This window comes from Gobio gobio, assembly GCF_949357685.1.
Source record: "Gobio gobio genome assembly, chromosome: 23".
NCBI lineage: Eukaryota > Metazoa > Chordata > Actinopteri > Cypriniformes > Gobionidae > Gobio > Gobio gobio.
The window spans coordinates 3,270,421-3,283,185 of NC_137119.1; the positions used below are offsets into that span (position 1 = coordinate 3,270,421).

General features: G+C 38.7%; 1 protein-coding gene across 2 annotated transcripts in view; it reads right to left on the reverse strand.

Annotated features, from left to right (window-relative positions):
- The window catches only part of cdk13 (cyclin dependent kinase 13), a 45,941-nt gene that overhangs the window by 8,332 nt on the left and 24,844 nt on the right, over nucleotides 1-12,765 (reverse strand). For both annotated transcript variants that reach the window (XM_079805940.1, XM_079805941.1), the window contains exons 8-13: nucleotides 12,628-12,729; nucleotides 10,405-10,482; nucleotides 10,197-10,313; nucleotides 8,491-8,622; nucleotides 2,970-3,169; nucleotides 1,242-1,727 (exon numbers count right to left, since the gene is read on the reverse strand). In XM_079805940.1, the coding sequence (XP_079662066.1) occupies nucleotides 1,242-1,727; nucleotides 2,970-3,169; nucleotides 8,491-8,622; nucleotides 10,197-10,313; nucleotides 10,405-10,482; nucleotides 12,628-12,729 (1,115 nt within the window). The remainder of the gene's footprint in view (nucleotides 1-1,241; nucleotides 1,728-2,969; nucleotides 3,170-8,490; nucleotides 8,623-10,196; nucleotides 10,314-10,404; nucleotides 10,483-12,627; nucleotides 12,730-12,765) is intronic.

The window sequence follows — 12,765 nt, forward strand, 5'->3', positions numbered from 1 at the left end:
TTTATAGTGAAGTCTATGTAGTGTTTTACTTTTACATTTATTCATTGAATTTCATACTTAAATGCTGCTGTACAGCTCTGAGCTGCCAGTGTAAATCTATATATATATTTATTTTATATTATACAATACATAAGGAATGTGTACAAGGTTTTTTTTTTTTTTTTTTTAAGTACATTTTTAAGTTTAAGTAAGGTTTTTCAAATCTTTTTTTAGTAAAATAAAGAAAGAGTATTGCAATAAAGAAAGAGTCTTTTTTCTCCTTAACCTCTTGCTGTTCCAGTCGCTTAAGAATAGAATAACAAAAAACTGATGTGACAAGCCATCAGAACCGAACCGAAAACCGTGGTTAAAAACCGAGGTATGTATTGAACCGTGGACTAACGGTATTGTTGTCAGTGTTGGGGAAACGCATTACAAGTAACTTGAGTTACGTAATAATATAAATTTTCCCAAGTAACTAGTAAAGTAACGCATTACTTTTAAAATTTACAACAAAATATCGGAGTTACTTTTTCAAGAAAGTAATGCAAGTTACTTTTCCACATTAATTTGACTGACAGCTCATGTGGAGAAAAATAAGTGCAGAGGCGTGTATGTGTGTGTGTGTGTGTGTGTGTGCGCATGTGTACACATGATGGTTATTGTAGTTCTAGACTAAATGTGAGCATTTATTTATCTCACTTGCACTATAAAGATTCTGTTCTCCTCAAAATGAATAAAATCAGTCAAATGCAAAATCAGAATACTATGCAAACCTCCAATAATTAAATGTTAAATAAAACAACTATTTGTATGCATAATCTTTATATTTAGTTTACCAATGTCTTGCTGCTGACCTTTGATGATGAAAATTACTAGATTTTTTGTTTTTATTGGTAAAACTTTTTTCTCCTGCGTCCTATTCTCCATTATCCAGAGCTGCGCCCTCTAGTGTTCATGAGGGAATCTGCATTTTTACCTCAGCCTGGGGCGCATTATTTACATTTTGGTATGAAGAGGTCTTTCCCGTTGCACAAAAATATAACTTTTTTTGTTATAAACAAAAACAAAAACAAAAACAAGCCCAGCCGAGGTGAAAAAAGGTAGCGCAAAAGTAACGTAACGGATTACTTTTCTTAAAAAGTAACTCAATTAGTTACTTTTTAAGGGAGTAACGCAATATTGCAATGCATTACTTTTCAAAGTAACTTTCCCCAACACTGATTGTTGCATCCCTAATGTGTATGATGAGATGACGTTACCTGGAGATACAGGGCTGGGCTCAGGTGGAGGCTTGATCTCAGGTGCTGTGTTAGAGGCCACGCCCTCTGAGCCCTCGAACCCCATGATCTCTCCCTGCTGGACCTTGAGGAGCTGAGCGAGCAGCATGGTGACGGCGGTCTGTGTGGCGGAGGCCGAGGCGTCTCCATCGGAGGTCTTGCCCGGCTGAGGGGCGGGTGGCGAGGGGGGCTTGGGCATGGGTGGGGTGCGAGGAGCTCCGCCCCCTGATGGAGGCGGCTGAGGGGGTTTAGAGACCAAGGGGGGCGGAGGCGGTTCTGGCGGTCTTTCGGACTCCAGCGGCCCAGGGGGCAAAGCCTTTGTCAGCTGCTGTAGCGTCTCTGGGTTCATCTTCGAACCCATGGTCTGGGCAAACTGGGCCGATCCCACTGGGGCGCTTTTGGACTGGAGGAGGTTCAGAAGCACAGCCAGCTGTTCTTGAGTCAGTTGTGAGTTTGGAGCTTTGGGGTCTAGAAGAAAAAGACCAGGGAAGATTGAATGGGTTGTAAATGATGGGTTTCTAAAGCCCTATCAACTTTATTTATATAGCGATTTTAACAATGTAGATTGTTTCAAAGCAGCTTTACAGTGTTAAACAGGAAAATAATGCAGCATCATTTTATTCAGCCATTCTGGAGAAAACGCTGATGTCATCAGTTCATTTCAATTATCATACAGTGACAGTGTGGGCTTTAGATCAGTAATTTAGTTTATATGGTTAATTTAGTTTATTAATTAGATTTATTTCGATGTTTAGTTGAAAAATTGAGGGTTTTTTGAGGAAAACTATCCATAGTTTTCACTCACATGACTGTCGTGGAGCCAAACCGCCATAGAACGCCACAGAACTACAGCACAAGCCTGTCAAATCTCCATCTTAAAACTAAAATATGTGAACAAGATGCACATTTCGGGCACTTATGATCGATATTCAGCTCCTGCTGCAGTATTTCAGTCACTGAAAACAGCGGGACGTTTTTAAAAACGCTTAACGTGAACAACACTACAGGGTGAGCTGCACCAATAAGGATTAAATTAAGCAAAGTTTAAAGGATTTGTTGATATGGGTTTTATTTTAAATCGAGTCGTTGCATAACTTTCGGAGAGTGAGGTCAAATTAGATCGTGGTCATAGATGTATACGTAGATGCCTCATTAGCGACTGCACGGATCAGTAGAATGAGGCATCTACGTATACATCTATGACCAGGCTCGTATTTTGACCTCACTTAGCGGAAGTTATGGCGGAGCTCAGAGATGATCACGTTCGTCTGATAAGAGGTAAAATAATAGTGTTGGGTTTCTCTCAGAAACTGATGGTTTGTCTAGATCAGACCCTTATTCATCATCTGGTGTCGTTTAAAGCTGCACTGAAACTGTCATTTGGACCTTGAACCGTTTGGAGCCCATTTAAGTCCATTATATGGAGAAAAACCCTAGAATGTTTTCATCCAAAACCTTAATTTCTTTTCGACTGCAGAAAGAAAGACATGGACATCTTGGATGACATGGGGGTGAGTAAATGATCAGCAAAAGTTTATTTAAAAGTGAACTAATCCTTTAAGCTAAGACTCCTACGTAAAAGTTTTTAAGCTAAATTTGGAGTTTTTTGAGAGGACTTTTAGAATCTTTATGAATACGAGGTGGGCGTTCCTATAAGCGTGTGGCGATACGTGAAAGCTATGGATTCCTAGAGGCTGAAGGTTTGTTTACCCAGCAGGGCTGCAGTAGTGGCAGCACTTGGGCCCTTGTGTCCCCCAGGGGCCGGGAAGCCCTGAGGTGTGTTACTGCGGCTGTCATCCAGACCCAGCTCCTTCCGGGGCGCTTTGGGTGCGGTCAGCTCCTCCGGCATCTGCTTCTGCCGCCGCCGCTTCTTACTCCACAATTCATGGCAGTCCTGCCACAGAGGGAGACTAGAAAGAGAACAAACACAGATCAGGGGCCTCATTTAAAAAACTTTGCGTAGGATTTGCGTCAGAAGTGGCGTACGTATGAAACATAGGACGTGCGTACGCACAGAAATATTCGGATTTATAAAACCGTGCGCACGCACATCCTACGCAGTTTTCCCTTAATAAATCACAATCAATTCTAAATGTAGCGCAGCTTTTGCGGCTTCATGTCACTCCCATAGTTGCCCATAAAGAGTCCGTGAAACGCCCACAAGTTAATATTCATCGATTGCGAAATCATGGCAAACACAGAGAGGAAATCAAAAAAACGTAACTTCACTCAATGTGAAGTAGAAATTATCGTTGGCGAGGTGGAAAAGAGGAGAAAAATATTGTTTTGGAGGGCACAGTGTGGGCATTACTGATGGAGGGCACAGTGTGGGCATTACTGATGTCAAAAAGGCACTTGAGGTGCAAAAGGTTGCAGACACCGTAAATGCTGTCGCTTCACAACCTCGGACCATCGGCGAAATAAAAAAAGAAATGGTCGGACATCAAAGTCGAGGTAAAAAAGCGTCTAGCGCTCCATCGCCAGAGTGCCACGGGTGGGGAAAGGGGACACCGGAGCTGAGCCCTCTTGATGAGAGACTGCCGGAATCCCTATTAATCCCTATCCCTATTATCTACGTGGAGATGGGAATTAGTTCAGTGCAAATGTAATTTCTTGCAGCTTTCTGAATGGTTGAGACATACGTCATACGTTATTTTATCAAAACTAAAAAAAAACTAAAAGGCATATGCATGAATACCATGATTCCGTAGCTGATGAATACATTTTTACTATCAAAACAACTTTCCCCAGCGGACAATTAATACATCTATCGATCTATTTATCTATATATCTCCCTAATTATCTATCTATCTGTCTATCTAATCTATATCTGCTCCGCCAGACGGACACATTGACGAGAATATCAGTTTTGTACATCATGTCGTTCTGTTTACCATATTATTTATGAGGATGAATTGCATAACATGCCAATATTATTGCAAAACATATTTCACTTTTCTTTTTGCAAATATGTGTTAATTTGCATTTCTGTGGTTATTTTCGTTTATTTTGTTTGTTTTACACTGCAGATCGATCAAACGGGTGTTTGTGTAGGCTGTTAATTGTAAGACTTGCTTTGTGAAGTCTTCATGTTATTTATGAGAGGCAGTTTTGCCATTTCTTTTACACAACGGTCTGCAGCAGTGTTTCCGAACCGGGGTGCCGTGTGAGGAGAGCAGGTAAAGTCCTTCAAATATATAATGTTTTTCTCAAATTTTTCAAATTATTCTCTCTTTGTAAACTTTGTTCAATGCATGCTAGTGCCGCCGTATGTTCGAATATGACCAGTCATTTTCGCCGTCATCACCCGGGTGTACAGCCAGAAGATGCGAATGAGAAGTCGTGCGCGCTGTGAGAAAATGTCTGTGCGTTCATCCGAGAGCGCGCACACGTCTCACAGCGCGCACATATTGAGTTCTCTTTAAAGTCTCGCTCTTGAACGGACAAATTCACACAAAAAGTATGTCAACATGTCCATCTTGATGAGTATTCTAGCAGACATAGTCTGTATATGCCTTAAGTGAACTTAATATAGTCGAGAAAGACGATGCATATCCATGCATTAGGTCTTAAAGGGGCAGTAGCCTTTACTGCTGTCTGATTAATGTCAAACTACAAAAGACAAGGACATCACTCACTGCTCTTGATTGAATAGCTTTTGTAAGTTTAATAGGATTAATCTTTAATTTATACACTCAAATATGCAATGTTATTTTACATTTGATCAATTTCTGTACCTGAAAACTAATGTTAGGCGTACCTGAAAAACCTGAAAAGCATAGTTTATTTTATTAGTATCTTTGCTCAATAGTATTCATTTTGTGCTGCTGCTTGTATTTAAATTATTTGTTCTTATTATTTTCTTTATTTTTATTTGACAGTGGTCCTTTTTTCCCTGAACATGGCAAATACTGAACCTAAAACCGTGATACAAACCAAACCGTGAGCAAACTGTACCGTTATACCCCTAGCGTAACGTATGACACGGGGGGCCACAAAATGGAGAACATTTTCAAAGGGTGTCATGACCGAAAAAAGGTTGGGAAACACTGCTCTACAGTTTCACACACTTTCACGTGTTTCTTCATCTGCTGACGGTGTCGCCATTTCTCATTTCACCCGTTTTTGTGCGTACGCCTGGGTCAGAGCTTGCGTGAAGGACTGCACATTGTCCCGTCAAGTTTGCTTTTTATAAATACCAATTATTGCGTAGAGAGCGGCGTACGCCTTCTTTTGTGCGTACGCAACGTTTATAAGCGAGGCCCCAGATCACAGCACCGAGAATAACAGGTGAAGAAGAGTGAATTTCACAGAGAAATGTCCAGGATATATTTAACAAGAGCACATTCTCAGCACACTAATAAAAGCACCCCTATTATGCCATTTTAAAAGTTCCTAATTTTGTTTTCTACAATAGTTTACATGCATCCAAGGTCAAAAACACTTTAACTTTCTTATAATACACATCAGCTCTTCTCTCTCAGAGTCTGAAACGGTTCAATCAAGGATTCTGTCTCTCTAAACCCCGCCTTTTTGAGAGCCTGCTCTGCTCTGATTGGTCAGATGACCCAGTCTGTTGTGATTGGTCTGCTCTGATTGGTCATGACTTGACAGAAACGATGTGGGTTTTACAGTATCAATCTCATCAAAGTGGATTTGCTTTGGCAGCAGAAAACAGCGTCTTCTCCACATGAACAACACCAACCAAACTCTTCAGTCTCAGAGACGACTACTGTGATTGAGGGCGGGGCAAAGAGACACTGTTCAGCCAATCAAGACCATAGGATGGCATTATTCAAATTAGTTACAAACCTATATGTAGGTTTGAGCAGGAAGAAATCACGTACTGTGAATTTGAATTTCCTTCACGATCGCTAAAATATTATTATAGATCGTATTAATGTGGGTAGTATGAATGCTTGTATGTACTTTAAGATTAGAAAGATGGAGAAGATTATACCAGATATATTAGTAAATGGCGAAAGATTACAAATTGTATCGGATTTTAAATATCTTGGAGTTATTTTAGACACTCACTTAACATTTGAAAAGCATGTTAAAAAAATAGTTTGTACAGTTACACCCCAACTTAGAAATTTTAACTTTCAGCAGAAGCAGCAAGAATCTTTCCACACTCTTTAATTTTTCCTCACTTCTCTTACTGCATTACTTCATGGTCCCAAGCAGGAAAATCTACTCTTAGACCTTTGCATAGTCTATACAAACGTGCTATAAAAGTGTTTGATAAGAAACCTGACAGACATCATCATTGTCTTATAATTCAAAATCATAATCTTCTTAGCTTTAATAACTTTGTATTTTACTACTGTAGTTTAATGTATAAAATTGTGTATAATCTTGCACCTCCACCTTTAAAGATGTTTGTTTCATCGCGCAAAGACAGTTTAAGACCGACAAGAGCCGCGTTAAGAGGTGACTGAAGCGCATTTTAGAAAAACAGATTTTGGTCGATCAGCCTTTTCTGTAAAGGCTGTTAATAACTGGAATAGCTTACCAACTGATATTAGACAGTGTACTATCTTTGTCCAGTTTAAATTACATTTGAAAAGATTTTTAAAGGCAAGTCAGGTTTGTGATCATTAATTATACAAGGTAAACGATTTTTGAATATGTTTATTTTATTTATTTTTTGTATTCTATTGTATTTAATCTGTATGGTATTTTTATTGATAATTTGGTATACTCCTGCCCAGGGACAACAGATGAAATTTAGCTTTGTAGCTAATTCCGGGGTAATATTGTATTGTCCATTGTCCCTGTCAGAATTGTGTGTGTATAAAGTCAGAATTGTGTGTGTATAAAGTCAGAATTGTGTGTGTATAAAGTCAGAATTGTGTGATAGTCAGATTTGAATTGTGTGATATAAAGCCAGAATTGTGTGTGTATAAAGTCAGAATTGTGTGTGTATAAAGTCAGAATTGTGTGTGTATAAAGTCAGAATTGTGTGTGTATAAAGTCAGAATTGTGTGTGTATAAAGTCAGAATTGTGTGTGTATAAAGTCAGAATTGTGTGTGTATAATGTCAGAATTGTGTGTGTATAATGTCAGAATTGTGTGTATAATGTCAGAATTGTGTGTGTATAAAGTCAGAATTGTGTGTGTATAAAGAATTGTGTGTGTATAAAGTCAGAATTGTGTGTATAAAGTCAGAATTGTGTATATAATGTCAGAATTGTGTGTATAAAGTCAGAATTGTGTGTGTATAATGTCAGAATTGTGTGTGTATAAAGTCAGAATTGTGTGCGTATAAAGTCAGAATTGTGTGCGTATAAAGTCAGAATTGTGTATATAATGTCAGAATTGTGTGTATAAAGTCAGAGTTGTGTGTGTATAAAGTCAGAATTGTGTATATAAAGTCAGAATTGTGTGTATAAAGTCAGAATTGTGTGTATAATGTCAGAATTGTGTGTGTATAATGTCAGAATTGTGTATATAAAGTCAGAATTGTGTGTATAAAGTCAGAATTGTGTATATAAAGTCAGAATTGTGTGTATAAAGTCAGAATTGTGTGTATAATGTCAGAATTGTGTGTGTATAATGTCAGAATTGTGTATATAAAGTCAGAATTGTGTGTATAAAGTCAGAATTGTGTGTATAAAGTCAGAATTGTGTGTATAAAGTCAGAATTGTGTGTGTATAAAGTCAGAATTTTGTGTGTATAAAGTCAGAATTGTGTGTATAAAGTCAGAATTTATTTGGTATACTCCTGCCCAGGGACAACAGATGAAATTTAGCTTTGTAGCTAATTCCGGGGTAATATTGTGTTGTCCATTGTCCCTGTCAAATAAAGAATAAATAAATAAAATGAAACTCGGGCGTCCTACAACTGCCATGTTGTTACGGTCACGTGACCTAACAGCGTCAGTCGTTTCACTTCCATTCATAAATTCTCTCCCGTGGGCTCATGGGATAGGAAAGTGTCCATCGAATGCACACTTCAGAATCTCACTGGAAGCAGTAGGACATCCGGGGACTTTAACGCAGACTGTTTTTCACATATGCATTCGGATACACTACTCTGTTGGCGTACTGTTTTTTGCATACTATATAATAGGGAAGCATTTTATTTCGGACGCATCGTTTAACTGCACTTTCACCTTTTACATTCACAAACAGCTCAATTACACACTGCATGAAAGGGAGTAAGTGCACTTCAAAGCATAGCTGCAAAGAAAGTAAAACGACAGAATAAAAGACTAAGATCTCATACTCAGGCGGGGGCATCTTGGCAGGATCCACATCTTTGAGGAAGTCGCTGTTGAGAGCTTGTTCTGCAGTGCAACGTTTGCTCGGGTCCAACGCCAGCATATGGTCAAACAGATCCAGAGCCATCAGAGGAATACTGAAACAAAGCAAACATAACACTGACATGGAAAAACTACTTCCACAGGTCTTTAAATCACAGCGCAATAATCATTTTCATGAGTTAAGCGCGTAAGCCAAAAGCCACCACAATGGTGTTATTACCAGTGGGAGTTTCTACAATGCAGATTGGAGGAATCATGTTAGAAGCAAATAAGTGTTATGGAGACACTGATGATGACATTTAGCTGGTTTATGAGGCGACAGTGTGTCCTTTGATTCTCAGTGGCAGATTCTCATGAGAGCGATAAAACAACATCAATTACACTCATGCTGCAAATCCTCATTTATTGCATTAGCACTAAAGCGCTTCCTGGATTAATCAGCAAGTGGGAAGAGACATCTTTACGTTTTCTTCTGACTAGAAAACACTCAAGAGTTCTTGGGTAAAAACTTCCCAGGAGAACGCGAAGGCATCATAAGAGTCCAATGAAACAAACGCATATCCATATACACTTGATCGGTATGATTATTAATGTTTTTAGAAGTGTCTTCTGCTCACCAAAACTGCATTTATTTGATTAAAATAAAATAAAAATAAACATATATTGTGAAATATTACTCCAGTGTGAAGGCCTGTGCACACCGGGACGATTATCGCCAGGGTTTTTTGAGACGTTTTTCGGCGTGTCTTTGTGTTCACACCCAAACGTTTTCCACTGGCGATTTGCAGAGTGAACGTGAATATTGTTCACCAAATAATAGAATATTGCCATAAAGTCAGAATTGTGTGTATAAAGTCAGAATTGTGTGTATAAAATCAGAATTGTGTGATAGTCAGATTTGAAATGTGTGATATAAAGCCAGAATTGTGTGTATAAAGCCAGAATTGTGTGTATAAAGCCAGAATTGTGTGTATAAAAAGTCAGAATTGTGTGATAGTCAGATTTGAATTGTGTATAAAGTCAGAATTGTGTGTATAAAGTCAGAATTGTGTGTATAAAGTCAGAATTGTGTGTATAAAGTCAGAATTGTGTGTATAAAGTCAGAATTGTGTGATAGTCAGATTTGAACTGTGTGATAGTCAGATTTGAACTGTGTGATATTCTGAACCGTTTAAAACATATTACTATATAAACATGGTAAAGTAAAGTCATTATTCCTCAGCATTAGTTGATAAACACTGGTCTGTGATAAATGTGTGTTCTTCAGTGATTGAGCCGCTCTGGAGCTGGATTGGGGATGCGTGAGCCGTGTTTTCCAGAGGTTAGATCAGCTCAAACTCAAATGTGCTCATCTGTGACACAGGACATCAGTTCTGACCCCATCTCTGCCCTAATCCTCCCTCACTAACACTTTCGTCTCGTCTTTATTTGTTGACGAAAATGACAGTTGATTTTCGTCATAGTTTTTGTCATCCAACACTAGTTTTTATTTAGTTATCGTCTCGTTTTCGTCAGTGAAAAAAGGTTGTTGACGAAAATGATTCGTCAACGAAATTAACACTGTTTGGTGAGCAAAAGAGACAGCAAAACAGCAGCGTACATCATATGTTCATTTATGTAGTCATGAGCTAACAGGCTGAACTGGTTTCATTCATTTCTGATTACTCACAAAGCGAACTCTTCCCTTAGCCTCCGCCGGTACTGTTTCTTTGGTTTCATGGTGTTGAAGTAGGGCAGCTTGATCACGTCTGGCCATACGGCGGGGCAAGGGCTGCCACAGATCCGGCTGGATGGGACACCGGTATATAGGTTAGCCAATCTCAGTCTGGATCTCCAAACAAACAGGGACGGTTTTTACATTGTGATGATGTTGTTACCTTATGAGCTCAAGCTGTGCGAGCTCCTGGTTGGCCTGAAAGATGGGCTTCTTTGTGAAAAGCTCTCCCAGAATGCACCTGTGCGACATTAAATGTTTAAGATGAAAGGTGAAAAATGGAGTGATTATACTATAAACAGAAGGGCTGCATGATACAGGACAAAACATATTTACAAACAATTGTGTAATTATTATATCTGAAAACAGCCCGAATTATTATATCAACTAGTGTTAGGCCGATATATATCGGCCGATATTTGCGATTTTTACGTGTATCGGCCGATATAATGCTGTTGCGTTCACCGATATTTTTTCCCTGCATTATTTCCAGACAGGCGTCCACAGGGCAGCTCTCACCGTCCTCAAACTCTCTCGCTCTCCCTCGCACATATTAATAATCAAAATCAGCTGAGAATTGACACGATGGTAAAAGGTGGAAAGACTGAAGTTTCACGTGGAGCATTGGGAGATTTTCTCCTGAATTACCGCTGGTGTTGCTCTACAAGAGATTCAGTGAAGAGCACCTACACTCTAAACAATGCTGGGTTAAAAATAACCCAAGTTGGGTTGAAAATGGACTAACCCATCAATTGGGTTGTTTTAACCCAGCAATTGGGTTGTTTTAAGCAAACATTTAACCCAACCGCTGGGTCAAAACAACCCAATTGCTGGGTTAGTCCATATTCAACCCAACTTGGGTTATTTTTAACCCAGCATTTTTTAGAGTGTAACCATTAAATGACTAGATTGTAAATAGTTTTAAATGAAGTATAGTACAGTCAGTTTACACTTTATTATGCTGCTTGCTTGTTGATACTGTGTGCAATAGTGTTTTTTTTTTAATTTATGCTTAAATATTTATTTTCAGAATTTATTTTCACCACTGAACTCTTTTTTTTTTCTTGTTCTACCTCACCTGTTTTTACTATTTGTTAAATATTGTTTTTTTTAGTTCAATAAATGTTCCTTTTTTAAATTGTAAATTGTTATCATCCTGATCATTGTGTCATTTTTATGATGTAAATTGAGGGAGCAAAAGCAGTATCGGCTTCAAATATCGGCTCAAGAAAATCGGCAGCCCGTATCGGCATCGGCTAAGGCTGATGAAAGAAAAAAAAAAAAAAAAGAAAAAAGAAAAAAAATCGGTATCGGCACTAAAAAAATCCATTTCGGTCGATCCCTAATATCAACTGCTATAAATTGTACCCTCTAATTTTATAGTAATGTGCCAAATGTTCACTGCGTAGTTTACAGCATTAGTTGGGAAGGATTTTTATCTGTATCTGCAGATATCATTCTGAATAATCGGCACTTTATTTCTTCTTTTTGAATAATTTCTCTGCACTTGGTGTAAATAAATACTTCATTAAAATCCCTGTCTGTGAGATTTGATAATTGCACAAAGCCATAGTGTGATATAGATTAAAGGGTTAGTTCACCCAAAAATGTAAATTCTGTCATTAATGACTGAGCCTCATGTGGTTGGACACCCGTCAGACCTCCGTTCATCTTCAGACACAAATGAAGATATTTTAGTGTAAAGCTGATGCTGAGAAAGGCCTCCATTGGCTCAATGCACTTTACACTCTCAAGACCCTTAAAAGACACTAAAGACGTCGTTACAAAGTCCATCTCACTACAGCAGCTCTACAATAACTTTATGAAGAGACGAGAATAGTTTTTGTGAGCAAAAAAACCCTAAATAACGACTTATATAGCGATGACTATTTCAAAACACGGCATCATGAAGCTTCGAAGCGTTATAAATCAGTGAGTCGATTCAGCAGTTTGGATCACCAAATTTCAGCAGTTTGGCGGTTTGACACTGATTCATAACGCTTCGAAGCTTCATGATGCAGTGTTTTGAAATCGTCATCACTATAGAAGTCGTTATTTAGGGTTTTTTTGCGCACAAAAACTATTCTCGTCTCTTCATAAAGTTATTGTAGAGCCACTGTAGTGAGATGGACTTTGTAACAATGTCTTTAGTACCTTTTAAGGGTCTTGAGAGTGTAAAGTGCATTGAGCCAATGGAGGCCTTTCAGAGCCATCAGATTTACACTAAAATATCTTCATTTGTGTCTGAAGATGAACGGAGGTCTGACGGGTGTCCAACGACATGAGGCTCAGTCATTAATGACACAATTTTCATTTTTGGATGAACTAACCCTTTAATATCGTGCAGCCCTAATTGAAAGAAAGGCATGTTGAAGTGGTGCCTTACCCGCAGCTCCACACGTCGATGGCGGGCGTGTACCTCTCTTCTCCTAGCAGCAGCTCAGGTGGGCGATACCATAGAGTGATCACCTTATTGGTGTAGGGTCGACTGGAGAACAACAAGACAAGTCAGAGTCTGCTCATT